The 26251-nt window shown below is 42.1% G+C and overlaps 1 protein-coding gene across 1 annotated transcript in view; it reads right to left on the bottom strand.

The window, feature by feature from the left end:
• adgra1b (adhesion G protein-coupled receptor A1b) overlaps positions 1-23484 on the bottom strand; it is a 149251-nt gene extending 125767 nt beyond the window's left edge. Inside the window, exons 1-2 of the mRNA XM_076743519.1 lie at positions 22754-23484; positions 8190-8261 (exon numbers count right to left, since the gene is read on the bottom strand). Of these exons, the coding sequence (XP_076599634.1) occupies positions 8190-8261; positions 22754-22971 (290 nt within the window). The 5' untranslated portion in view covers positions 22972-23484. The remainder of the gene's footprint in view (positions 1-8189; positions 8262-22753) is intronic.
• Positions 23485-26251: the final 2767 nt, after the last annotated feature.

Below are 26251 nucleotides of genomic sequence, written 5' to 3'. Positions count from 1 at the left end.
TCTGATGATGGCCTGCCTCAAAAAAGGTTTCTCTGTTCAGACGAGGTAAACAAAAGCCCTGGCCACTATTTGGGAATTTATGGTACACACACATGCACAAACAATTGATAACTACCTTTGGGGAGACCTGCCCCACATATCCACTGTAGACACAGCTGGAGCAGCTCAAATGAGATGAATGTTTAAACAATAACCATTTTCTACTCCCCCAGCCCTACATGTTTGAAGAGCAGGAGCAGCCCTCAGTATAAACTCCAACATTTGTGGTTAATGTTTGAAAAGCTACTGAAGTGCCTCCCAATTAATTTAAACTGCACTGTATATCTTAGCCTGCTCAATTTCTCCCGAGCCATGTGACCCCGAGGATAGCTGCCTGCTCACCATGTGACACTAATGGGCAGATTCCTCCCTGAATCTACTAGATGATTACCACATCACACAGTCACACTGATAGGGAGGTGTGCACACACATACGCTCAGTGTGAGTCCAAATGCACACACCAACCCTGACCAGACCACACACATGCTCCAGGCACAGCCTCTAGACAGAGCACAGCTTTCTCTTTGATAGCAAACAGTATTTAATCATGCAGACTCTCATTAAACGGATCTCAATGTTGATGTTATTATCAAAATACCATCAGATTCACAAAAGGTCAAATACTACATGAAGTACATAAGCAAATAAACTGCAGCTTGCTGCGGCCACTTGGGCACTCATCCAAATGGAAAGTGATGCTGCATGACATATTCCATTGTATGCGCACTTATTGAAATGAGACGATGACACACATTCATTAGTATAACTCGTATCATATTTCTCAGTGGCATGTCGGTGTCCTGAGCAGGATGTGTGTACGTAAAGGCACCTTGTGTCCAGTAAACAAGAACAATCCCAAGGTATCTGAGGGCTAATAATTAGGTCAGACCAGTGAAGACACACACACACACACACACACACACACACACACACACACACACACACGCTTTTACTATATTTTAAACTAGAAAGTGGAAATTAGAGTCAAAACAATTAATCAATTGACATTTTACACCAATTTTGAAAACTTTTCGTTGTTTAATCCAGCAAAAATACCAATTATTTGCTGCTTTTTTATATTTATATTATTTTAAATTGAATATTTGGGGGTTTGTGCTGTTGGTTGGACAAAACAAAACATTTGAAGACAGTCCCTTGAGTTCTCATAACTTGTGATTGGCATTCTATGAATAGAGGACTGATAGAGGTTGAGGAGTTTGACTTAATTTCCGCAATTAAACATCTCAACATCTTACTGACTATATTGGCATGAAAGTTAGACATTCATGGTTCCCATCTGATGAACCCTGCTGAGTTTCATGATTACTGGTTGCTTTTCCTCTGAAGGTTGACATTTGTGGTTTTGAGTGAAATGTCTGAACAGCTATTGGATGAACTACCATGACATGTGATGACACATTCATGTTCCCCTAAGGATGAACAGTAATAACTTTGGTGATCCCTTAACTTTTCTTCTAGCACCATCATCAGTTCGACAATTGCATGTGTCCAATACTTTGGTTTATGACCAAATAACTTCTAAACTAAAAACATTACCATCAACCTCAGCAGTACTTTGTACTAAAAGGATATTCATCAGAAACGTCATGCCTGCTAAAAATCTGCATGTTAATACTGTAACTGTGAGCATGTTGCTGATGTTAGCATTTAGCTGTAAGTATAGATCCACAGAGTGGCTAGCATGGCTGTAGACTAGTCCACTTCTTTATGGACTTTCCATAAACTAAATGATTAATCACAAAAACATTTCCCAGATGAATTTTATATTTAAACCAATCAGCTGCTGCAGCCTAAATGGAGATAAAATGATAGAGACAGACACAGATAGCATTTTAGCCAAAGTTTTTCATGGAAGTGCAACTGAAAAGCATGCAGAACATTTCCTTCCTTCACATCCCTCAGTCTCCCTTTAAAATTCTTTAACTGGGTCTGTTGTTAACAAGACTGAGTGTGACGTATATTGGCACCAACCCTGATGCTAATGTGGAATCTGTTATTAAAACCATTTATTCACATGTTAAATATTCATGGGTCATTTTGCAGATGCTTTGAGGGAAGGCCTGGCCACACCACTCACTGAGACACGTAACACACAGACCGGATTGTAAATAAATACGTGTTGAAAGCTCAGTGAGGAGGGGAAAAAGGTGGACGGTCAGACAGTTCAGTCCAATTAAACAGACTGAATGTATACACACTGTGACAGGCTTGTAGCCACCACTGCCAGAGCATCAAACTGTGTGTGTTTGCACATTATGGAAATATTACATACAGTAAGCACCACAAGACCAGGGGGCATAAATTAACTATTTGACCCTCTTGGCAAGACATTTAGTACAATCAAATGGCCCATTTGAAACAGTCAACACTCATCAGTGTAAAACTGGTAATATTTGACACGTGTTTTTACAGTATATACAAAATCCCACAGGTTTTTAAAGAAATGATGTGAGTCTTTGCCACTGAAAGATTTCCACAGTCAGAACCCAGTTGGGGCGATGATTAACATCTCTCAAACGCCACTGGAGTGCAATTTATTCCTAGTGGGTGGACGAGCAGCGCTTATGGGATATTTGCTGTGATTTTCTCAGACTCCTCTGTAGCCTTAGAGGAACAGAAAGGAGTTGAAAAGTCACTTACGTAAAAACACCTTCATTTCGGCCTACACTCTAAATTAAAACAGCCACATGAAACCAACACAAGCAATTTTACAGCAGATGGAGAAAAAGCGCTGAGATAATCTAAACTGTGAAGAAGACACTTTCTTGGTTAACAGTGAAGCAACTGCATCCTATTTTGGAACTAATGTTCTATCAGTATGAGATATTTCTATCAGAACAAAGCAGAAGTTCAAGGAGAGTGTGAAGCAAATTCTTCCAAGAGATGCTTTTGATGCGAGGCCTCTTGCTTTTTTTTTTGCTATTATTCAAAAAGCGTAACAAAACAAAATAAGAAAGAACTCCCAAAACTCCAAAGCTTGAAATAAATACTGTAAATGCTTCTATCAGAAGTCAGTTTTTCAAGCATCCATCTGTCACTTTTTTAATTGTCTGTGAAACACAGGACAGACAGAACAAGAATGTGTCTTCTCTGTCTCTCTGAACTTAAACAACACCATTCATATTTCAAGACTGTGCTTCAAACCATTAAAGGCTTTATCTTATTTCATGTCCTCTCTTTGGCAAACAAGAAAAAACATACATTCAGTCCAATAAAGGAAACTGGAAAATGCAGGATGCAACTGAAATGACTCACCAACTGCTCTTTGGCATAACAAGTCCAGTGAAGCTCGCACGTGCTGAGGCAGAATTTCCATAGATATATGATTCAATTACACCATAATTATAGAATAATTGTGAACAAATTAAAATAGATTGAAAAGGTAGCTGTACTATTACCCGGGAATATGTTCTGTGATTTTAATCAGATAAATTAATTGCACCTGTTCAATGTTCCTAATAAAAGATTAATGAGCACACACTTTTGTCTCCATCAGTTCAAAATGAAGTCGCCTATAATTTGAGTTTTAGAGCAAAAAAATATATATATTTCATTTCTATTTTTCATGATGCGGAAGCTCAAAGAGCAAATTATTTTCATCATTGCATAAGAGTTTTGACATCCTAATATGTATTTAAAAGCTATGAGTGATTTTTTTGCTTTAATCAAGTATTATTGATTCCAACGGGTCAATAACGCTCTCATTTTTCCTGCTGTCCCGGTGAATAACCTCTGACCTTTGACCTGCTGAGGTTAACCTCAGGGTCACTGTGGTTTATAATCATGTGATCATTGAGCTTCTCCCACCCGCAGTCTGTTCTCAGAGTCTGGACGGCACCCTGCCATATATTCTCATGCACAAAAAGCCAGAGGATGTGTCCTTCAGCAGTTTGCCACGCCCTCATCAATCACCTCCAGGGAGACGCATTCACGAGGAAAGCTGAATAAACGTCACCTCCATGATGGGAACAACATCAACAACAACAACAGGAGCTGCAAAACTTTTAAAGGGACACCTCCTCACACCTCTGACACCTACTTTTCAGAATGAACAATTGCAGATGCCATTCTGAATTCTGATACTGTCTCTGCCCTGAGCTGAGGTCCACTCAGTCTATCCGGCCTGCCTCCTAATTCCTCAGGCTAGACAAATGACGTTTGGTCAAACAGACAAAAAAAATAAATGAATAAATACATTTAAAAAATACACCGGCTGCTCTCAATAAAAAACATTTAGACAGTCTGCTAAGAATAAAGATCCTGTCACATCCACTGTCATAACAATAAAAATAACCACTACTGTAAAGACACAGTGTGCCTGTAGACAACAGAAATGGACTTATTTCAAGAACAGTGTGTATATTCAATCAACAATCTAAAAAATACCCTATATAATGATAAATAATAAATAAATAATACTTCATTGTTATAATGTTATTGTGGCATTGTATAACACTAAAATCAGTCTGTTTAACTTTATCTTGTGTTTTTAATCATAGGTGTGTAAATCAAAAAAGGACCAGAATGCAGTGCTGCTGCTTCTTCTGACTCTACTCATTCTATGGATCATGCAGATATTGTATGTATGTCTACTGAAAAAGAATCAGATTTTGCTGAATGAAATGCATTTTCAGTCTGATACATCCATAAAAAAACATCATCGTACCACGGTGTCAAATTTGATCCAGTGCAATCAGTGTGAAAACTGAAAAATGCGCCATCCTCATCCGTTTCACACAGATTCTTCACACGCTGAGAGCCTCTGCGGTGGGAACCCATGATGGAGCGGCAAAAGCTAGATTCAGTGCCCCTGCCTGGAGAACAGTGATGGGCTTTGTTCCTGCTTCGCTCACATGGGACCCAGTTTGGCTGACGGTAATGGGCTTGTGTCCATATGGGGGGATCAAGGCCATCATCCAACATACAGGGATCCATTAAGAGGACACTATCTGGGCTGTTGAGGCAAGTCACATTAAAAGGGTTTGCCTTGGGGAATTAATAAAGTTGCTCATGTTGTGCTTGATTTGAATGCCACGATGATGATGGCAGTATTAGGATGAAGCACATAGCGAAGTCTGATACGCTGCAATGCTGAAAAAAAAAAAAAAAAAAGCTCAAGATGCAACATCATAACATCATGGATGGCTTCCTGCTTTACACCCTCTGACCTATGACTAAAGCGTTGGTTGACCCATATAACAGAAAAACACGTCTTCCTTGCCCTCAGTGTCATCTAGCCATGCAGATACTGTTGTTTTGGTTTTATGTACTCGGATTCCTGGGGGGAGCTGCCTAAAAACTTGGAAAATTACTCACATCACCAGGGTTATTTTCTCAGATTTGGTTAAGCTTGAATTTCCAGCAGAAAGCCAGCGTTACTAACACGAGGCAAATGGGCATTTCCCAGGCAGAGAGGTTTCTAATAAAAAGAAGCTATTGGTTGCACTGTGGGAAATTTAAGATCCACAACAAGCTGTGGACACTTTTCACTGGAACTGCTTTCACCAAAAGTAGTTCCTATGAAAACTGTGTTCTGAGGATCTCCAGAGAAACTGGAAAGGCACATTGTTAATGAATTTTCATCCATACCAACAGCATGGCTCTGGGAATGTCAATGTTGGTTTGTTCTAAATGAGATGTCTAAACAATTATTGGATGGACTGCCTTGCCATATAATTAAAATTAATCAAAATTAATGAATTTGTGGTCTCCAGATGAGGGACCCTCATCCCAAGTGGCAAACTCCAGGGCTGAAAAATTAAGCCAACAAAAATTGGTTTTGGTCTTTATAATTAATTTCCCTGTTCATGACAACTGTGTGGGGGTGAATTATTATTTAACTTACTTGTTTAAATTATATTCAGGCCTAAAGTTCTGCATAATTATGGGGATGGCCACTTAAAGTGACAGCTAGCCTCTAGGTTTCAGCAACCATGCATCATTCAGCCTGCCTCAGCTCCACCCACACTCCGCCTGTTTGCCCATTTTTGGATTAGCAGGGAGTTACGCGGAAACAGGCAGGAGTAGCCCTGGAAAACGCCGGATGTGTCTGCGGCACGTGTGCATGGTGGAACCTGTTGCATTTTATTTCGGTGACCCTGTTAACAGGTTAGAGCTGAAACACTGCTGAGCAGCGCAGCTCAGCTGCGTCTCATCTAGAGCTCAGGAGGCTCACCTATTTTTACGACGAGCCGCGCGCTTCCCAGCAAAATATACATCACTTTGTGAAGAAGTTGGCTGAAAACCACCAAGCACAGGGCTCGCAATAAAGCGCAGTTCTCTGACCCGATGCAAATAACACACAGAAATACTTTGCGCATGTTAAAAAGCCTTTTATGTCAGCTTAGCAGTTAGGCTATCGTTAATGATTAATTAATTAAGCCAATTTATTGTGTTCTCTCTGCACTCTCTGTTGCGCAAGCTCACTGTATTTTTTGATTGGCCAGGATTTTTTTTAATTATCATTTTGAACTGTGACTGGTTCCTCAAGTTCGATCAGTGAAGGAGCCAATAAAAAAGCAGAACCTTCAATACATTTACGTTATCATTTGATCAAAGAATTATAATAATTATCAAACTGTGTTAAATGACAGGGCTACATCCCATATAGGCCAGTGAAATATACAATTTCAATCATAAATACCAATATACAGGGGTTCCAACTGCTTTCTCGTTGATGGGGGGCAACAAGAGGTGTGGGCATTGAATAGCGGGGCGTTCATCCAAAAAAGGTTGAGAACCACTGATTTAACACAATTATCTGCATGGCGAGACACCACCAGTAGTGAATAAGTAATATGTTGCATAGTTTGGACATTGAGCCTTTAATGGATAAAACCCATTCTCCTGTTATTTTAAACTCACCATGTTTCAATGCTTACCAAAAGGTCCTTAGCTGCAGCACAAGTGGTGCAGACACATACACACGCGTTATTAAGCTTGTCAATCAGCTGCCAATCCACCACAACAGTCATTCAGCCAGCCAGGCATGCAGGCAGGCAGGCAGTCGGCTGGGCCAGATGAGGGAACAGCTGGCTGCCACTTTCAACTCACTGAGGCTACCTGGCTTGGCATCAACCGCTAGCAACAAACATATCTCTGCCAAATGCTGCATGTGACAGGACGGATGGACAGGCTGTACCCAGAGAGTGAGGTGAAGGAAGGGATAGGGCACGCAAACTGCAAACCTCCAAGAGGTCAGCCTCAACAAACCTTTGGCAGAGCATCCTTAAAAGCCTTGTAATCATCTCCCCATCACTCTGGAGCTGGACGGATGTGGGTAGAAAGGTTTAATGGCACTAATAAGGCCCGGGAGACAGGTGACATCATCCTATAGGTCGACCAGCGTCACAGCCACCCAAAGAGGAGTGGAAAAGGGGTAGAATTATACGACTGACATTATTCCAGTCTGAATTTAACTGTCAAGTACTCAGGGAGATGGGGGCCAACTGACTGTAATAATATTCAAAGCCATTACTGATGTAGCTTGTGTGTGTGTGCGTGTGTGTGAACCTTCTATGTGCGCTTCTCAGTGTCAGCGAGAGCGTGCATGCATACATCTGAGGATGATTGACTGAAAGGGAGAGAATTATCAAGCCATCCTCCCCGTGTGATTTCAGCCCCTCTCTGATTTCCTCATCATCAGCCAATGTCAGTGTCACCATCAGGTAGAAAAGCAGTGATCAGTAAGCTGGGCGGAGGTGAAAGCAATCAATAGTTGACTTCAGGGGGCAAGCGGGAAGCACCAGGGCAGCCTTCATAGAGCTCATCATCAGGCTGCACGCATACAGCCCTCTGGGACATTGCATATGATGTGGGGCTCATCGACATGGATTCGGCGCAGTCACTCCATCTGTCAGAGCTCCCAGATCTTGCACTACATTAAGCCTTTATATAATGCTATATATTATCCATTTTAAGACATTTACTGTGGCATTGAGGTTAAGCACAAGGGCTGAAAGGTGAAAACCACTGGCAAGCTTCGTGCAGGGTAAACCCCGACAAGGATCTCCTAATTCCCACCATGTCCCCCTTTTGCCTGCAACAGAGCGATACAGCTCCTGTGATGACAGCTATTAGGACTCTGGGGAGGACAAAACAGTAAAGAGAGCCTGATTTAAGTACTCACAGTTTTTCCAGGGCAGCCAAGCCATAGAAGGAGCCATTCCTCAGCAGGGAGATCTTGTTGTTACTCAGGTTTCTGTTTAGGGGCAAAAAGATACGAGGGAGAGAAGACAAGGTGAGCATACACAACGAGTGGAGGGAGGCACATTTGTAAATCTCACAAAAAATAGAGCTGCGGGAAATTACTTATTCAAATGGCTGATAAATTGTTTATCCTCTGACTGTCAATATGTTGGCAAGAGATAAGGATTTATGTCTGATGAGATTGTGGCCGTAAATTACTCATCCCAGCCACGTCTCTGTCTTGTTTATGGCCGTTTGTGGTTAAGATAGGTAATGATCCAACCCACCCCCGTCCTCCACTCCTCCATGTCAAAATATCGGCCTAAATAGAAAAGCTTTAAGAAACGCCAGTTCAGCACAATTCAATCATCCATTGCTCACATTACAACAGCAAACAAATCAATGAAACGCACCACAGGGATCATAAAGTGATGAATTAATATTCAGAGGCGATGCAGGAGCTCCGTTTGAATTATTTCACTGACAGTCGTCACTTTTTAGATGAATTATGTCTGTGCTGAACGGCTAAAGGAGGAACTATATGTTCTTCAAGTGATGCATTTGTCTGGCAAGAAACGAAAAGCAGCTTGGACAGGACTTCACACCAAGTATGTCACTGGCGGGCACAAACACACACACTCTCTCTCTCACACACACACACACATTATTCACCACACAGGGCCTTGGGACTTGAGCTTTCCTTCACACCTTAACACAGCAGAGGGAAAACACAAACAAGAATATATCACATAAACACACAAACACACACACACACACACACACACACTTAAATTGCTATTATGTGAGATCTTTCCTTTGACAATATTTATTCCCAAAACCTCACGACCTTAATCCTCATTCCTCTATGGTTAACTTTAACCTTTAACATAAATGTTGCAGAAATGAGAATGAAAAAATGTTGATGTAACAGGAAGAGTAACCACACACACACATATGATAGTACAGTCCAGTGTTATGTTAGAAAAAATCCCACAGTGACTTGTTAGACCACATAACGCCCTTGTTACCTGCAGCTTGAGTGCAAAGAGACATCTCAGATGCGAGATCAAGTCTACTGATCCACCCAGCTAATAACTACCACAATGTTTGTCCAGTATAACCAGACCACAGTAAGACACACATAAGCACCTTAGAGCCAGTTACTGCTGGAAACACGGTGATACAACAGGGCAGTGCAGGTAGTGCAGTATGTCACATGAGGATGAAGAAATTGTTTGGTGTGGGTTTTGGGTTACCCAAAAATTTAAAGGGCCTCACATTTATTCTGCAAATCAGCCTCCCACTATGGGTGGCGGGGTCCACCATGAACACAATTTTTCCTGCCAATCAGTTTCAATTGAGATGTTTGTGTCTGTGATGTTTTGTTTGTGCTCTTCTCACTAGTTTGAAGTATGGGGTTTAGTTAAAAATAGGTCCTGTGACCTACTTTCATGCGATAAAGAAATCTGTTGTCTGTAGTGGCGTTACTTGGGAGAAATAACTGAGCAGTTTACAGAGAGTTTAAGCACCATTTTGCACATTGTTTTGGTTTAACAACCAGCAACTTCACTGCTTTTATTCATCCTCAACCATCTCATCAGGACAGTAGGGGGCTGCTTTAATCAAAAAAGCTATAAAAACCCAGTGTACATGGTCCAAAACACAATGTTAGCGACTGACTGATGTCAAGCCATTTAGCGGCTGATGACTTGGTGAAGACTAAAACAGAACTAAATGTAGCATTGACTTGGTGGTATAAAATGAATGTTAATGATACAAGTAGCATATGTTAGCTGACACAATACCAGATATTGTGCAAGTGTATTAAAAAATCAAGGCAAAGCATTGAATATTTGTAATATGTATGTATATTTGCTGATAACCACAGTCCAAAACAATTGGTCTTAGTTTTGTTGTTTAAAGTTCAACAATGTAAAATCTTGCTTTCCCGCTCCTCACACACACACACATACACACACACACACATATATATAATTTCAGACAGAGCTGTAAGCACAGTACAACAGCGCAAGCAGCTAATCATTTATCTCGCACTTATTCTACAGTCCAGATTCACATCATTTTAAATACACCTTGGATGGCGTTTCTGGATTTCATATCTGCTAAAATATTGATTGCTCCAGCCAGCTCTTAAATCATCCGCTGCAGGGCTGCTCTGTGTCTGTGTGGATTTTTGCATGTCCATGTGATCTTCTGGCAAGAGACCGTCTTTGCATGTGTGATGTTGCGTATCTCCTGTCAGGAGATACAACCACACCCACACAACCACACACACACACACACACACACACACACACACGCTCGCACACACCCTCATCCACAAGGTCAGATCTCCCACCCTCCTCCATCTTCCCATCTTCTTTTAATAAGGTTCTGGGAATGATTGGCCAGGTCTAGGGAGAGACGGGTAATTGGGATGTGTCACCGGTCTCTTCTGTGACGCCATACTGCTCGTTATGGCTGCAGGGAACGTATGCTCAATTTTAACCCTAGGATTAAGCAGTGAGATCCCACAATGCATTGTGCTGAATGGGCAGATTGCGGGCCAGACTGCTTGGAGAGCGGAGCGGAAGTGTGTACAGTGAAAATGTGACGGTGAAGACTCACACACTGCATAAACATAGACATGCAAACTAGTCATAAATTCACAAAAAGATCTTAAGATTTGCTCACAAAAGTATAAGAAAAAGCATGAAAATTGTGTAAAGTCTACAATTTTCATTTGTGGCAGTTTATTTTCTTACTCAATCTAACAAGCTTGCTTATGCATATGCTTTGGGGAAAGTACCCATATCTCCCCAGAGTGATAACAGTTGTCTTGGCAGGAAAAGCAGGACTGAAGATAGGAAGTCCCCTCTCAGCGAAAAGGCCAGGATGGACACAAACTTGTGTCAGCAAATTCATGTCAACATCCAAGATTGTATTTACATTTGGGTCTGCCCCAAGAGCAAACTTCTGAGAATATCACGTCTCAACTCTTTTAGAATTAAACACATTTACAAAGAAACTGAGGCCAAATCAGTCTGAATGAAAACGGACAGTGCTGAGCGAGTGCAGGACAAAATCAGCAGAGCCTGTCCAAGATACAAACAGTATAATACCATAGGACAGAACAGTGTTAGATGAGATAATTGACTGTTCACTAAGCCCTTCCTCCTGTCGTTACTGTTGCTACGTCTGTTAAACTGACACTCAAAATTCACAGTCATTTCTTCAACAATTGGTCTTCAATTTCATACAGAAGTAAACCAAAAGCAGGCTTTTTATTTCAAGCCGTTGACCATGGATTTTATCAGCACAAATGACAACTATTGCTATAACATAGCAGCTTTAGCCAGTGTGAGGTGATGCTGAAGCTAAAGCTCTGTGAGTTAGTTGAAAACTCCCTCTGCAGCTGACTTTTTAAGCCTGTAAATGCGCTGAATAAGCTCATGATGGCTCCCTACTGGTAGCAATGCTAAAAGGTTGAGGCTAATCCCATATAATGACATAGTTAGCCAATAACATGCTCCTTATCTTTGTAAATAACACTGGGTTACTACTGTAAGAAGTAAGCTAGTCGACCAGACATGCTAATGTTTGCAGCTTAGAGCAGACAAACACACTGTTTAATCCATTCCTTACGCATTGTGTCTTGTGTTTTTGGTTTTGGAAGGTAATAATAAAGACATCACCCTAGTGTTATTGTTTCAGACCATTGTCCACCAGTCAGCATGTGGAGAAATCCAAAGTTTGACATGCCTGACGTTTTATTTACAGTTGCTATTGGACAATCATTCATCAGGGGCGGGGTTTAGCCAACAGGAATTAAACATGTGGGAGCTTGTAAAATTCAGTGTGCAAAGTACCTCTCTTTTCCCACAAATCAATCAGAATACCTAAGCTGCGTAGGAATGGACCATGAGATTTACAGGCAGCCATTTAGGGAGCAAAAGTGTGTAAGCAACAATTCATATGGATTTTTATTGTTGTTGATCCAGACATCAATATCCTGCTGGGGCTCTGTCAGTTTGGATTCATCCTGACACGAAGCTCTCCGAGAGCAGAAAATTGCAGCAGATATAAGCCAGCATGGAGTCAACTGGACATGGTGAGAAACTACTCGCAAGATTGAGTGGGTCAATTTCGCAATATTTCACACACAGATTTATTGAAAAATAACCACAGCCCTGACAATATTTTCCATTTCATAGGCCAGGTGGAGTTTTTTTGCTTTTATTTCCTTGTTCGAAAAAACACTGTCACTATAAGCTCTGGAAAACTGCAGCAGCCCTTTTTTCAAAGCCGCATATGGATGGTGTGATGAAGTGAAGGTAGTCAACACTGAGATCATGGGATACCAATGCTGTCACTGTGTTTTGTCCCACGTCTCCCTTCTGTTCCCTAGACCGCTACACCTCCCTCTGCGGACGGACGTCCCACTCAGGGACAGGCAGCCTCTGTTTGTGCAAACTCAAGCGTGTCCTGTGCTGTGCTATGCTGTGTGTGTGTGTGTGTGTGTGTGTGTGTGTGTGTGTATGTTTGTGTGTGTGCGTCTGCTTGCCGACCTCTGCATGCCTATCTCAGGCTTCTGCATAACGTCCAGGAAATCACAGGAAAAACAGAATTGAACATTATGTAAACAGCCTGTGACAAACTTCTGGAGCGTCCGTCCAACTCTGTATTTACATTATCAATTATGTTCTGTGCGGATAAGCTGCTTTCAATGACGGAGGAGTGCATGGAGTCAGTATTGTCTCTGTGGGCCGCAGCAAATGGTTTATGTCATTGCCTACTGTGATTCAGTGCCAGCTACAGTCAGCGAGTATAGTAAACCTACAAAAACCTCTGACCACGAGGGGGGGTGGGGGGTGGGTGGGGGGTCGTGAGGTTGCAACTGAAAAATTTTGATAAATGATTACCATCTAAGTCTTTTTTCAGGTAGAAATGAACATTTGCTGGTTCCAGCTTCTCACGTGAGGATTTGCTCCTTTTCTTGGTCTTACATGAGCGTAAACTGAAAAACTAAAATATCTGAGCTGTTGATCAGAAGAAACAAGCAATTTGAACATTTAGAAACAACACAGCAGATTAACTGATAATGAAAACAATCTGTAGCTGTAGCCCTAAATCACATAATTCCAAAGACACAGTTTGCTTCAGTCCTCATGCTGTGAGGCTGCAGTGGCAGTGATTGAACATAGCGAGTGATATTCATATCAATCCTTCCCTAAAACAGGAGCTCTGGCTTTTCCTCTCCCTTCACACCACAGCTGGAATATTTCTGTGAGGTCCAGTTAAAAAGTCATCGCTCTGCCACGCACCAGAGACATGCAACTATATTATTACAGGAGAACAGACTCAAAGATAGCCTCAGCAGACACCATCCAACGCACCAATCATGAAGACTAAATGGAGTAAAGATCACAATGTGAACTATTACAAACCTTTGGATCCGCTGGCCTCATGGTTTCTGGCCACTTTTCTTCAAACAGCCAAACCCTCTATTATTTTAGAGGATCAGGTTACTAGACACAGCTAACCAAAATAACATTTCATATCTACTAACATTGACCTTGGATGGGAACCAGACGTTGCTTTAGGGGTTACCTACAGATGTACATATTAACAGAACTTCAAATAGTCTCTGCATGACAGTGAAGAACATCACGATGCGACCCTTCACAATGCAGACCATAATGTGAGGAAAAAGTCTCATTATTGCTCAGAAGACTGGAGGCTCAAAGTTCACACTACATCTTTAGATTGGTGTGCCACTCCTGAATGTCTTCATGGCACAAAAGGAGATATCAAAAAGAAGCAACAACATCGTTCTCCTGACGGGAAGCAAGAGGGCACATGGGAGATTTAGTCCTGCACAGGGGTGGGGTCTAATAGCTGGTTTCATTTTAGATCCCAGTTGGCAAAACACTCACAATCGCTAAGCTCTCACGCTAATTAATCCCTGACTGAACATTTTATCTCTTGAGCTCTTTTTTATTAGCCAATTATGAGCAATGTAGGAAAACGTAGCGCAGCCTACAAGTCAGTTCACCCCACTTCCTGCATGTGTATGTGTCCTTGCAGGGAGCGACACCACAAATTATACATTCCCATACAATCTATTCCACCTGAGTTGGCTGACTGAAATAATGTTAAGGTAATATCAGTGGGCAGCACTGACTCTGGCTTTCACCAGTTAAAATGACAAACATCACTGGCAGATTATATTAGCCATGAGTAACTTGGCAAACTGCTATAATAAAATTTTGGCAGTTGTGGGCTTCATGTGCTCTCTGCAAACTGGTGTCTGTACTCAGCCAGGAAGACCAACAGGGAAATCCGTAAATTACTGGTGAAACAACCTTGCATCATGTCAGAATGCTCAGAATCTTCTGGTTAACATTGGCACATATCAAATCACTGTCATGCTTGATGTCAACTTAATAGTTTTGCATCAGGACCTCCTTCTGTTTGGAGCAAGCCTTTGAAAAATCAAGTGTGCAAAGTTAGTAGGCTTAACTTGGATTTGATGGAATTCAAATGGATTTGATAAGCGATCCCTATACATTATCCTTAGATTTTTTTAGTCACAAGCGACAACAGCAACAGAGCTCCCAATAAGTTAAGTTGTTCTTTATTGATCCCATTAATTTAATGCATCTTAAGTATTGGGAACAGTTGAAAGCCACTGAGCTGTGTCTTGGTCAAGTGCGTGGACAGAAGAATATAGATGCTCTTAATGATGAGGGAAACCGACACGGGGAGAACATGCAAACTTCATCCAGGCTCTGCTCCAGCCAGGAATCCAACCCAACACCTTCCAGCTGCAAGGCGACAGAGCAATCCACCATACGAGCTGATTGTCCCACTGACAAACAGACACATTTAAAGACACTGCTGGCTTATCTTAAAACCCTACAGCTGCATTTAATTACTTGGCTGGAGTCGCCTCACCATCATGTGATATGACCACATAATATCAATGACTGGCATTGATCGAGCTGAGCAACATGTGAATGAGGTGAGGAGGCATTTTAAGTGACAAACATGCAAGCTGACATGTGTCAAAACTCCTACATATACACACACACCCACACACAGCACCTTCCTGAGCTGAACACAGTATGCATACACACACACAGTCATGCATGTGCACCCACACCAACACACAGAGCTGATAATGGCCTGCCAAAGATCCTGTGAGACAGGCAGCAGAGCTACACTTGCCACTGTGATCACACCCTGCGACATGCATCAGAGTTTTAATCACCTTGTTTTACAATGAGTCAGGAAGCAGGGAAGAGGCAGCCGGCTTCTAAGTTGGCCTCCTCTGCTCTCTCAAATGTATGACCCTTTAAGTAACTTTAGTATTTACTCAGTGGTGTAGGGAGGAGGCAGGGATAGCAAAGCAGAGAAGTATCCTTGGCAGACACTGTATTTATCTTTACCTAATATTTTTAGATGGTAAGTCTGGGTTTTGACACATTCTTGGTTTTTCAAGGCTATAGCACAATTTACAGGCTCCTCTCTCATCCAGCGGTCATGAACTCTCGATCAGTGAATCACTATTGTCTAAAGCAGAACTGATCAGCTTTTCCTTTAGAGCACGCCACATGAACGCTGGATACAGAGCTTTGCACACAGCCAATCTGAAGGCCACTGGACCTGCACCATCTCTGAGTGATGTATCAATACACACCCACAGAAGCCTGGAAGAAACCTTGACAAAACTAACCCACTGGTGTTAAAGAGATAAATCAACAGCTACCTATTAAGTCGACTGGCAGCTTCGAACATGCAGCAACATTACTGATCGACCCTGACCTCACGGTTCTTGAGCGCACAGATAACACAAGGGCAAATGTTGTTGGCTTTAGTTATCGCAGGGGGGAAAGTGCTGGGGATCTAAAAGTATTACGCCCTCTGGGGCTTAGACGACTGATACTGGAGAGTGCACTCATCTAAAGATGAACCTTTTGCCTTTTTTAAAAGAATCTTCCATATCACTGGAGATAAGCAAGAGAGACGCCAACAGAGAGCCAGAATGAGAAAGAGAGATTGGCATGACTCCTCGCAGTGTGAGATGTTAGATACAGCATACTGTATCAGGGTCATTTTGGTCACATCTCTTCAGATTAACTCTCTATGTATATGTGTGACATATCATTTAGAGCATTTTACGCTCCGAATGTCTCGATCCTGTGTGCACTCACAGGGTTAGTCAGTGAGGTAATGCACAGGAGAATATGGACGGGCTATGTGTGCATGTCAATGAAATATTCATGTAGAAGTACTCAGAACTCTGAAGAGGGTAGAGCACAAACAGCACCTCGGCAGACGAGAAAAAAGCCCCAAAGGAATAACAGCGAAGGAAAATAAGAGAGAGGGAGTGAATATGAGAGGAGGGGAGAGAAGAACACACAGAATTATATTTATAGCCATACAAAAAAAAAACAAAAAAAACAAGAGTGTATGCAGAGAGCCATTTGAGGAAAAGAAAGAGGAGAATAAACTGTGTTCTGATGTGCCACGTTTGTTCAGAAAAGATGTACACAGATCAATACTGACCTCTGACTCATCCGTTCATGCTACAGATGATGCCGCAACTGTCCACCTACAGTGTAGCAGCACATTATATAAAACCCAGCAGTTATTTTGCAGCCATGCTTCCTGTGGTGTTTTCTGGGCCCTTCTCTGCACTGGCATGATGACTGACACGTTCTTGTAGTGGTTTGGAGCAAGCTACGGCCTCGTCCTGATCATTTCCCTCTAGACACCACAAACAGCCCCTCCTGTCTGTCTCTGAAAGGATGATGATGATGATGAGGGCCCACAGAGCAGGCTACTTTATGCCAAACACCTCCAGATTTGGGCCCAGACCAAATGCCCTCATTTTCTCTCCTTCAAACAGGGCTTTGGAGGAGCTTAGCGTGGTTCCATGAGAGTACATGCACAAACCCAGAAGAGGATCACTTTCAGCAGCTCAAAGTACAGTAAATCAGAAACACTGCATCTCCCCTGCAGCGACTGGTGAATTCAAAATAGATTTGAATTAAAACAAAAAGCACAAAATACCTTTTGGACCGCTTACGCTTCATTTCTTTTCATGAATCCTGAAGAAAAGCTGTAATTACCCTAAACTGTAACAGTAATGTAATTTTAGTTAATTATGTCAATGAAAACTACAACAAAAACAATCACTGACATTCCTTTTTTTAAACTAAGTAACCTTCGAGGATGAGAACTATGAAAGCAATCTAAATCTTAAAAGCTTTAACGGGAATATAAACAAACAAATGAACAAATTCATGTTCTGATGTTTTTTCCCACAAATAGAATCATTCTCCAGAATTGCACATTGTGGCCCCTGACTGCAAAAAAAACAAACAAACAAAACCAAAGTATCTCCTCCTCAGAAGCTGATTTAGCCACTTTGGCCTTTTACACTAATATGCAGCATACAACATTTTAGTAACATTACATCTCTGCCAGTGATGTTAGCTAATGTTTGCTGTTCTTGGGAAACAGATGAATGGCTTATGGGCATGGACAGTAACAGCGAAATTCATGAACACAGGCAGGCCAGCCCAGTGACATTTATGAAAAGATAAGCTAAGATTATTGAGGGATCTAACATTGAATCTGCAGTAACTTCTTGTTTTTCCACTTGGGAGCAACAGAAACAAACCACGAGCTTAACATTGTCTTCATTTGTTACACCAAACTCAAAGATTGCTGGTTGACTTGGCGACACCTGTAATTACTGGTGGTAACAGCAAATGCGGGTTAATACTACAAGTCAGTAACTGGCCCTTTTCCAACATTCTGTTAGCAACTGGGAACCATGACTGATGCTGCACATGGCATGAGTCTGTGGACAGCAGGGCCCAGTGAAACTGAAAGGAGTTTGTTGCCTCACTGTGAAGTTGGAGGTGTGCAGCCTTCAGCTCTCTGTGGCTGCTCCCTCATGTTACATGACTCCCTACAACATTTCAAACCGAGCTGCTGTCAAAGATGCAGAAAATGACTGTTCTCTTATCTTGCACACACATCTTTGATGAACAACAGCAGTCAATGCTAATCTCACTGGCAAGCACATTGCATTTCCTTGGGCTATTTCATAATAAAAGTCAACTTGTTTTTTCGCCTGTTAAATGCTTTTAATGTGAAGCTGCAGCAGCAGTTAAATGTTCAGTTTGCATTAGCAACAACTTAATACAGCATTTTTTCCAGGAATGTCGGCACCAACACCCAGTTCAAAATACACTGCAAATATGTAGTGCGATACTTTCATCAGTGGGCTACAGGCACAGTCACCACTGACTGACTGAGAGCAGTGAAACTAAAAGAGTAAAGTTCCAAAACAATTGGCTGAATTTCACATAAAGCTTTGTAGAACTGTAGAGTCAAGTTATAACTGTCTGTAGATTTATCACTGCAAGCTATTTTCATATACATTTAGTCATGCGATGAATTGTTGAAATAAAAATAATGATTATAGTCACTTTAAGATTACCTCTAGTCAGCTATCTTTCATGTTCTGAGACTACTGGCCCAATATCTCTGCTGTTAACTGTCTAAATCCTGTGCTTGATGTTTGCTTAAGAAATATTACTGCAATAATATTATACAGCATTTTACCTGCTGCTATCAAGACTAACACTAACTCCAGCTAATACAGTACTAAAGTAATATCCAAACCAGGTGCCAAAATTTATACCACTGTAAATTAATTTATAGAAAGGTTCTGGGTCGGGGAAAAAAATGTGAAAGTCAAATCAAAGCCCACACGCTGGACCAGCTCAACTCAGCAGGTAAGAATAAGTATAAGGATAATATGCAAATGATGCCACCAGGTCTGGCTGCAACACAACAGCTCAGTGGGAGGGAAAACAGCAGCAGTTGTAGTACTTTATGAGAACTTTAAAGTCAGTTTCCAGTTATGTAAGTGCACAGTGTGTATCTCTTTACATGCAGGTTCCAGCAGTGAGGAGACTCAGACGTTTAGTTACAATCAGCTGTTACTTTGCAACAAGCGCCTCCCCGTCCAAACAATCTGTCACATCATCTCAATCAGCCTCGGTCTCAGCTATCAAGTGACGTTTTACCAAACACTTCCCATCCTCACTTTCCCAGCATCCTCTCTGTCACTCCCTCTGTTCCGCTAATGGCTCGTTCACTGCCTCTCCATGTCTATCTCCCAACTTCACTCTATCCCCTTGTCTCTTCCACAATCTGTCCCTCCTCTCTCCTGGACATGCAGAGAGTCGTCCTGTTAGCACTGCCTGAGACAGGTGTCGGCTACAATTTCAGCTGCTGCTCTCTGCAGAGAGGCAGTGCCTCTGCTGCTCGGCGGCGTCAAAACCATTACACCAGATAGGTCCCTAGGTCAACAGAGCTGTCAGGCCAAGCTCCAAACTCCTCAACTCCCGGTCCCCCCACATGGACGATAAGAAAAACAGTCGCTGGTGTTAATCGAGGATGTTGTACTGCACAGAGTTACTGATAGGCTCTCACACACAGTTCATTTTCATTTTTTTTTATTTATGCTAATGCTCTTTTATTCACTTGTTAAGTTGTTTTTCTTGGCATTTCCAAAGGCACTGCATTACTGCGGGGTCCGTTCCTCATAAACATTTTATAGATACAATGATAAAGGGCAAAAAGAAAAGCAACAGAGCTCAATCTGTGCCTTTAATTAGAGGTGGCATTTGGATCTGGGTTAGTACACTTGAACCTGACACACTGTGTGAGCTGTCATTGAGGAAATGGCTCTACAAGGAGCTCATAGTCTATGTAGGTGTTGAAAGCAGGAGAAAATGAAGAGAGCACGGGGGAGACATTCAGGAGATTTGTAGGGCAGTCTACTGGGAGAGATCGGTATGTGCATACTTCCCTTGATATATCTGTTTATTTGTACAGCACATCTAAACAAAAGAGCGAGCAGGGAGGCCACTTCAGCCTGACAAAGGTCACATTTCCTAACGCAGGAAAACTGCTTCCTGGCCAGCTAGAGCTCGGCTGTAGGATTTAGTTCACCAAGAAATAGGGCTGAGTGAGGAATAGGCTTATTTGTACTGGTCTAATCATAACACAGCATACACACAACACCACATTTCTCAAGTGAACCGACGAAAGTCCTGAGGTGTCGTTCTGTAAGAGAACAGCTTCAAGATGCAACCAGTTAGTCTGATGCTTATTGTGGATTTTTACAGAAGACCTCAAGTCTTAGTGTTATCTATGTAGACCACTTTAAAAATCAAACTTCATTAGTACCTGCAAGCTACAAAACAGCCCCGCTTTGATGAATGTCGAGCACAAAACAAAGCCTTTAACCGTTCTCCAAATAAAAGAGCAAAAGCACCCCTGCCCACACGGAAGCAAACACCACTCCAAATAAATTGCAGTAAGCAAAGTGCTCCCATTAATCAACTGCGCTCTTAGTTCAGAATGAGTGGACGGCTGTAACTTGTCAAGGGCCTTTACATTTAGTATTTGCTTTTACACTTCGAATGCAGGCCTCAAGTTTCCAAGAATAAAACAGTCTATTAATCCAGCAGTCAATCTGTGCATCTGCAGGGAGAGGAGGGACGTGTGGGGAAAGTTATCAACCCCCTCAAGTGTTTGAAGTGCTATTTCATCTACAAGAGAGGAACAGATGAATACTAAGGGAGGTTTCTCCCCGTCGGAGCGCAAAATCTATGTTTGAATAACTTTGAATACAATGCAAATGATATCCCTAAAGAGCGCGGTGAAAGGCAAAGATTTATGCAGAGGTGGCAAGTGTAACAACACAAGACAGGTGAGGCTCCAGTGTGGCTTACGCAGGGATGGTGGCTCTCAAATGTGGGTTCTGGGGACTACAATGGGTCCAAAGGCGCACCGAGCTACAGCTTTCTCTGTCATAAATTCAATCAGTAATTCATTGAAAAGAGCAAGATTTTACAAGGACTTGTTGCTGCTGCCAACTATCTCACAGTGTTGACAGTATGGCTGCAAAGTAGTTTGACAGAAGAAGAAGAACTCCACACTACCGTTCTTGTTTCTGAATGTCTCCTGCTGAAGCTGCCTCATTACACCTCTTCTCACATATGAAACTACCGTCCATCAGAGCAGACCCCAGGACCGGTTAACTCTTGATAGCCCACCAGCAAAGGCTGAACTTGGGAAGACCACCATCCAGTTGTTTGCACCATATCAATGACATGAACTACAAAGGACCTTAAACCTACAACATCACATCCTACTAGATGAGTTCAAACTTTTAATTTTAGAACATTTATCAAGATATTTGTGCTTGTTTCTGAAGCTATTTCTATGTGCTTGAGTGTGACTGGCTGTGTGCCTATTTTTTCTACTGTGATCAGGTTTTATTGCAACACAGATCCTAATGTCAATGAGATTAACCAATTAAATAAAGGTTTGGATAAAAATTGTTTGATCAATTAATCTGTTGATTATTTTTTTCCATTACTTGTTCAGTCTGAGAGCCCAAGGTGACATCTTCAGATATTTTATTTTGTCTGACCAATACTCCAAAACTGAAATATATTCCATTTAAAATGACATACAACACAGGAAAGCAGTAAAGCCTCATGTTTGAGCAGCTGGAATTAGCAGACGTGGCACCTCTTGGAATTGCTGCTTAATTAAATGACTTAAACAACAAATCATTTATCAGAGCTGTTGTCAATTGTCTGTCGATGGACTAATTGATTACATGACTAATTGCTTCAGGTATAATGGACAAGGAAATAATTATGGGAGTCAATTATATTAGCCGTATACATAAAATAATGCAATTCTAGCTGATGGCTTAACAAGCTTCTGTTTGTAATGTTGCACAAAGACAAAACTGCATGAAGACAGTCATCTTTTTTCAATGAAAGCTAATCAAAGTCATCTTGTATATTTCATGTTTTTCTTCCTTTCAATGACATTACTGCGGTACTTCTAATATATTGTCCCGGTGAGTAAACTGGAGTTGAGTTCAGCCATTGTATTGATATTTGAATCTATGGGAATCAATATGCCCCTTTAATATTTCTGGAGGATAATACTCTGTAGAATATAAGCTGCAGTTATTGATTTATTTCACTTGTGTGTAGTCCCTCAAAAACTTATTCATCCTGAATAAAACACTTCCTGATGAATTGTTGCAAAGCTGTTTAACCTTGTGGAATCAATTTATTACACTTAATGCTCTTGCCCATGAATTCAGGTCCTCTAACTGGGATTTAAGGATCTCCAGGGGCACTTAGAGAGCTCCAAGGCCCCCCAGAAAAAAAAAAAAAAAAAATCATCCACTAGACACTATCCCAATTTCAGACAAAAATTAACCTTGGACTCACTGTATTTCCTCTGTCCAGATCAAACAGTTAGCTGAAAAATGTGTCCAGATCTTGGTTGGTGTCCCTGGGACACGCATTGATGGCCTAATTAGTGTCTAATTAGTGTCGCCGTGGGTAGGACGTGTAGGCAGTGGTGGGATAAACTACTTACAGGGAAACAGTTCTGTTGGGTAAGAAGCTGGGCGGCAGGGTGTCCATCAAGTCCACATCATCACACACAACTTTGACGCGGACGTGCTGCCTGCCCAGGTCCTTGGACCTCTCCGCCGAGCAGTGACAGCTGTCAACGATCAGGTCCGGACAGTTTCTGTTGCTCAGGCTCGACTCCCACAGCCCGACGATGACGCACAGCAAGCTCAGCGCTCTCATGGTGGACCGAGATTCTTTTAAACACTCGCTCCTTTCAAGTTATATCCTCCCAGCTTCGGTGACTAGTCGGGACCATTTCACATCCCCTCCGTTACATTAAAGTACAGCCTGTGATCGAGCTGCGGTCCAAATCTCATGCCCTGCTGGTCACCTGCTGCGTTCCCGACAGCTCGAAACTTGCAGCGCTACTTCTGCGATTAAACCTGAGAGAAATGTGAAGCATCAGGGATGTGAAACGCTCTACCTTTGCCATTCTCTGTAAGAATAAGTCCTCCAAAATGTTTTCTGTGCTGCGGCATGTGTCGGGAAAACTTCGCGGCGCGCTCTCAAAGTCCGGATAAACTTTACTGCGACACGTCTTTTCCAAGCGGCAGCATAAATCAAATGTGGTTTAGAAAAAAAAAATATCCTGAAAATCCGCGTCTTGTCTAAGAAACTGCACGCCGTGTTGTCATTCACTCTCATCACCCACTTCTTGCGCCCTCGGACTTGTTGCGCAGTGTCCAGAAAGTCCCTCCCCGCTGAATCCTGACAGACTCCACCGTGGGCTCCTAAACTTTCATACCCCAAATAAATACACGAGGCCACAGACGCCCATCTGATAACATCTGATATCAGTAAACCGCAAAAGAAAAGACTGCTTCCCTTCAGTCCCTTCTCATAACTGTTCATCTCCAGTGAAAGGAGAGCAAATCATCCGACCTAAACAGTAATCACCCCATGAAACAACAATTACACTATTTCTCCACCCTGCCACCTCCAAGGGTCCCTGGAGGTCCCTGGGCCCCGCTTTGGGACCTGCAGCAGTGCGCACTGCGTGGCATGATTTCTCAAACACAAACATTTCCACTGCCTGATGAAAAGTGCTGTTTGTTTTATTCTCTTCATTTACTTAAGACCAGCTGCAAAGGAACTGTTTGTATCCGTTTTCTGTATCCTGCACATGAACTGAAAATGATCTAAACCTTGAATCACTTCTGAATCACCACAATGCTCCCAAAAACTTCTATGGCCTACTTACATTTTGGAAGAGTTATATGGAATCGGAGAAATTCAAATCAAATACACATCATTTTTTTCATTTGAGTGCCCTCCAAAATAAAATGAGAAAAAAAAAAAACTGTTTTCTATCCCACATTGCAGTGTCGTGTTAATGTTTCAAGATCCATATTGCTCTCCTTTGATTAGAAGCAATGAGAAGCTGCTTCAGTCATCAAGCTCTTTACGAGCAAAGGACACACTTGTAAACCTGACATTCATTGAAATGATGGCAATAAATAAAGAATATGAGTTGGAAAGTGACCAGGTTGACACAGTAGCATAATGTTGGGCTCGTGGAGATGATTAATGGCTTGCTTTTTTATAGCTGAACTAAAACGGTCCAAAGAGAAAGAGAGTTTTAGCTGTCTTAGTGTCATCATGTTCTTGCAGTGCCTGACAAAGTGAGTGTGACTTGAAAATAATTGTGTCTGTCAATGAAACACGATGATTGAGAAGTACAAAATACAGCAAAAATATGATTTCAGCTTTCATGAACACTCCAATAAAAGCCCCTTGATGACTCTTGACACAAACTACAATGAGGCCTGATGTCTCGCCAGAAGTTTCATTTATTCTTAAAAGAGGATGGAGAGTTTGAACAGCTCACACAGTGTATCCAGTGACATCAATCATGTCTGTTGATGGTGGATCCTGTGTATAAAGTGTCTTGCCCCGGGGAGACAGAAGCTGAGACAGCTGGCTGGTTGGGCTCCCCGGAGCTGGGGCGAGGTGCTTCCCCTGTTTGTGTGTGTGTGTGTGTGTGTGTGTGTGTGTGTGCGTGCGTGTGCGTGCACTGCACCCTGCGCCAAATTCCTCCCTCATTATCCACATTGTCTCCAACGCAGGCCCGAGAGCACAAAGGCGGATTTGAAGCCGCTCCCACTGACCCTGCAAGCAATCCGTGTTCCCTATTCTTCTGTCTGACAGGCAAACATGGACATTCTCCCGACAGGAGCAGGCTGTGCAGGGCAGGACACATCCCTCCCCTCTGTGTTTATCCACATATGGAGGCCTTATTCCCTCCTTATTGTGCTCCCATAACGCCCCCTCGAACCGTCACTCAGGCTTGTTTACACAGATGTATATTTACCTCGTGCCTGTAAGTGCAGAGGAGGATCTTCCCGCCAGCTGACCCCTGGGAGCCGATAGGAAAGTCACCTGATGTATCTGACATTACCATTTGAAGTGATCCATCTTTAATGGAGCCTGCAGAAACATTTCCTTGGATGAGGGCCATGGCTGCTCACTGAGCTACTTGTATGCTCTTAATGGAAAACAGAACCACGCGCACGAGCCCGTTCTATAAAGGTTTTCTGTCTGGCAGAGGCTGCATTTTCACACCGACAACATGTTTTCAGAGGGATCGCTAATCTGCACAAACAGCATTATTTGGACAATAAAATACTTTATAGTTAAAAAGTAGCGTTAGAAGGCCTCTAGATTGCAATGTTAGCTCAAGATTAAAAAAAAAAAAACCTCATTAGTGCACAGTGAAGTGAGTTAACTGCACTGAAGCAAAGCTCTGCAATTCCTCTACAGAGCATGTTCTCATGTTTTCTCTCCCTCACATTAGTGTTCACGGCTCTCCATTATTACTCGGTGACAGAGATGAATCGGCCATGGCCGGCAGCAATCACAGTCCTCACTAAATATTTACCTGCTCCACTTGAAGAGGCCAAGTTACAGCAGGATGACAGACTCTCATTATTACTCCATGACTTTTGGGATGAGGGCTCACGGCATTTTAACTTGTTCTGGTTTCATGGAGTTCCCACTGTGTTGTTGATATAGCGCAAAAAGAAGGTGAGTGCTGTTGTTTTGGCTTTTAGCAAACCTGACAGGTGGCTTCTGGTTGTATAGCACAATCATTTATATTGGTGTTATCTGCAGGGTGTGAAATAGTAAAAAGGCACTGAAATGCTCCGTCAGTGTTTTAGTTTGAAGAATGTAAGCTGAGGTTGAAATGTCCTCCCAAAAAGAAACAAAAAACAATGTCAACTTAAAGTATGCACTCTGTGATGACATACGTTTTCTATGCCTGAAAACGTGAAGCTTCCTGTTTTCATACTAAATCCCTTTAGCTAATATTTGTTGTTTGACATAGTCAAGTTAAAGCTACTGTGAACAAAATTCTATATGACCAATGGATTCATGTCTATATCAAATGTCAAAGAGGTTGTTCATAGCAATGAACCCACAGACAATTATCACCCATTTTTATAGCCTGCAACTTTTGTTT

This window comes from Chaetodon auriga, chromosome 11, assembly GCF_051107435.1.
Source record: "Chaetodon auriga isolate fChaAug3 chromosome 11, fChaAug3.hap1, whole genome shotgun sequence".
Lineage (NCBI taxonomy): Eukaryota > Metazoa > Chordata > Actinopteri > Chaetodontiformes > Chaetodontidae > Chaetodon > Chaetodon auriga.
Note: the sequence above shows the minus strand (reverse complement) of the source record. Positions and strands in the feature narration are given on the sequence as shown.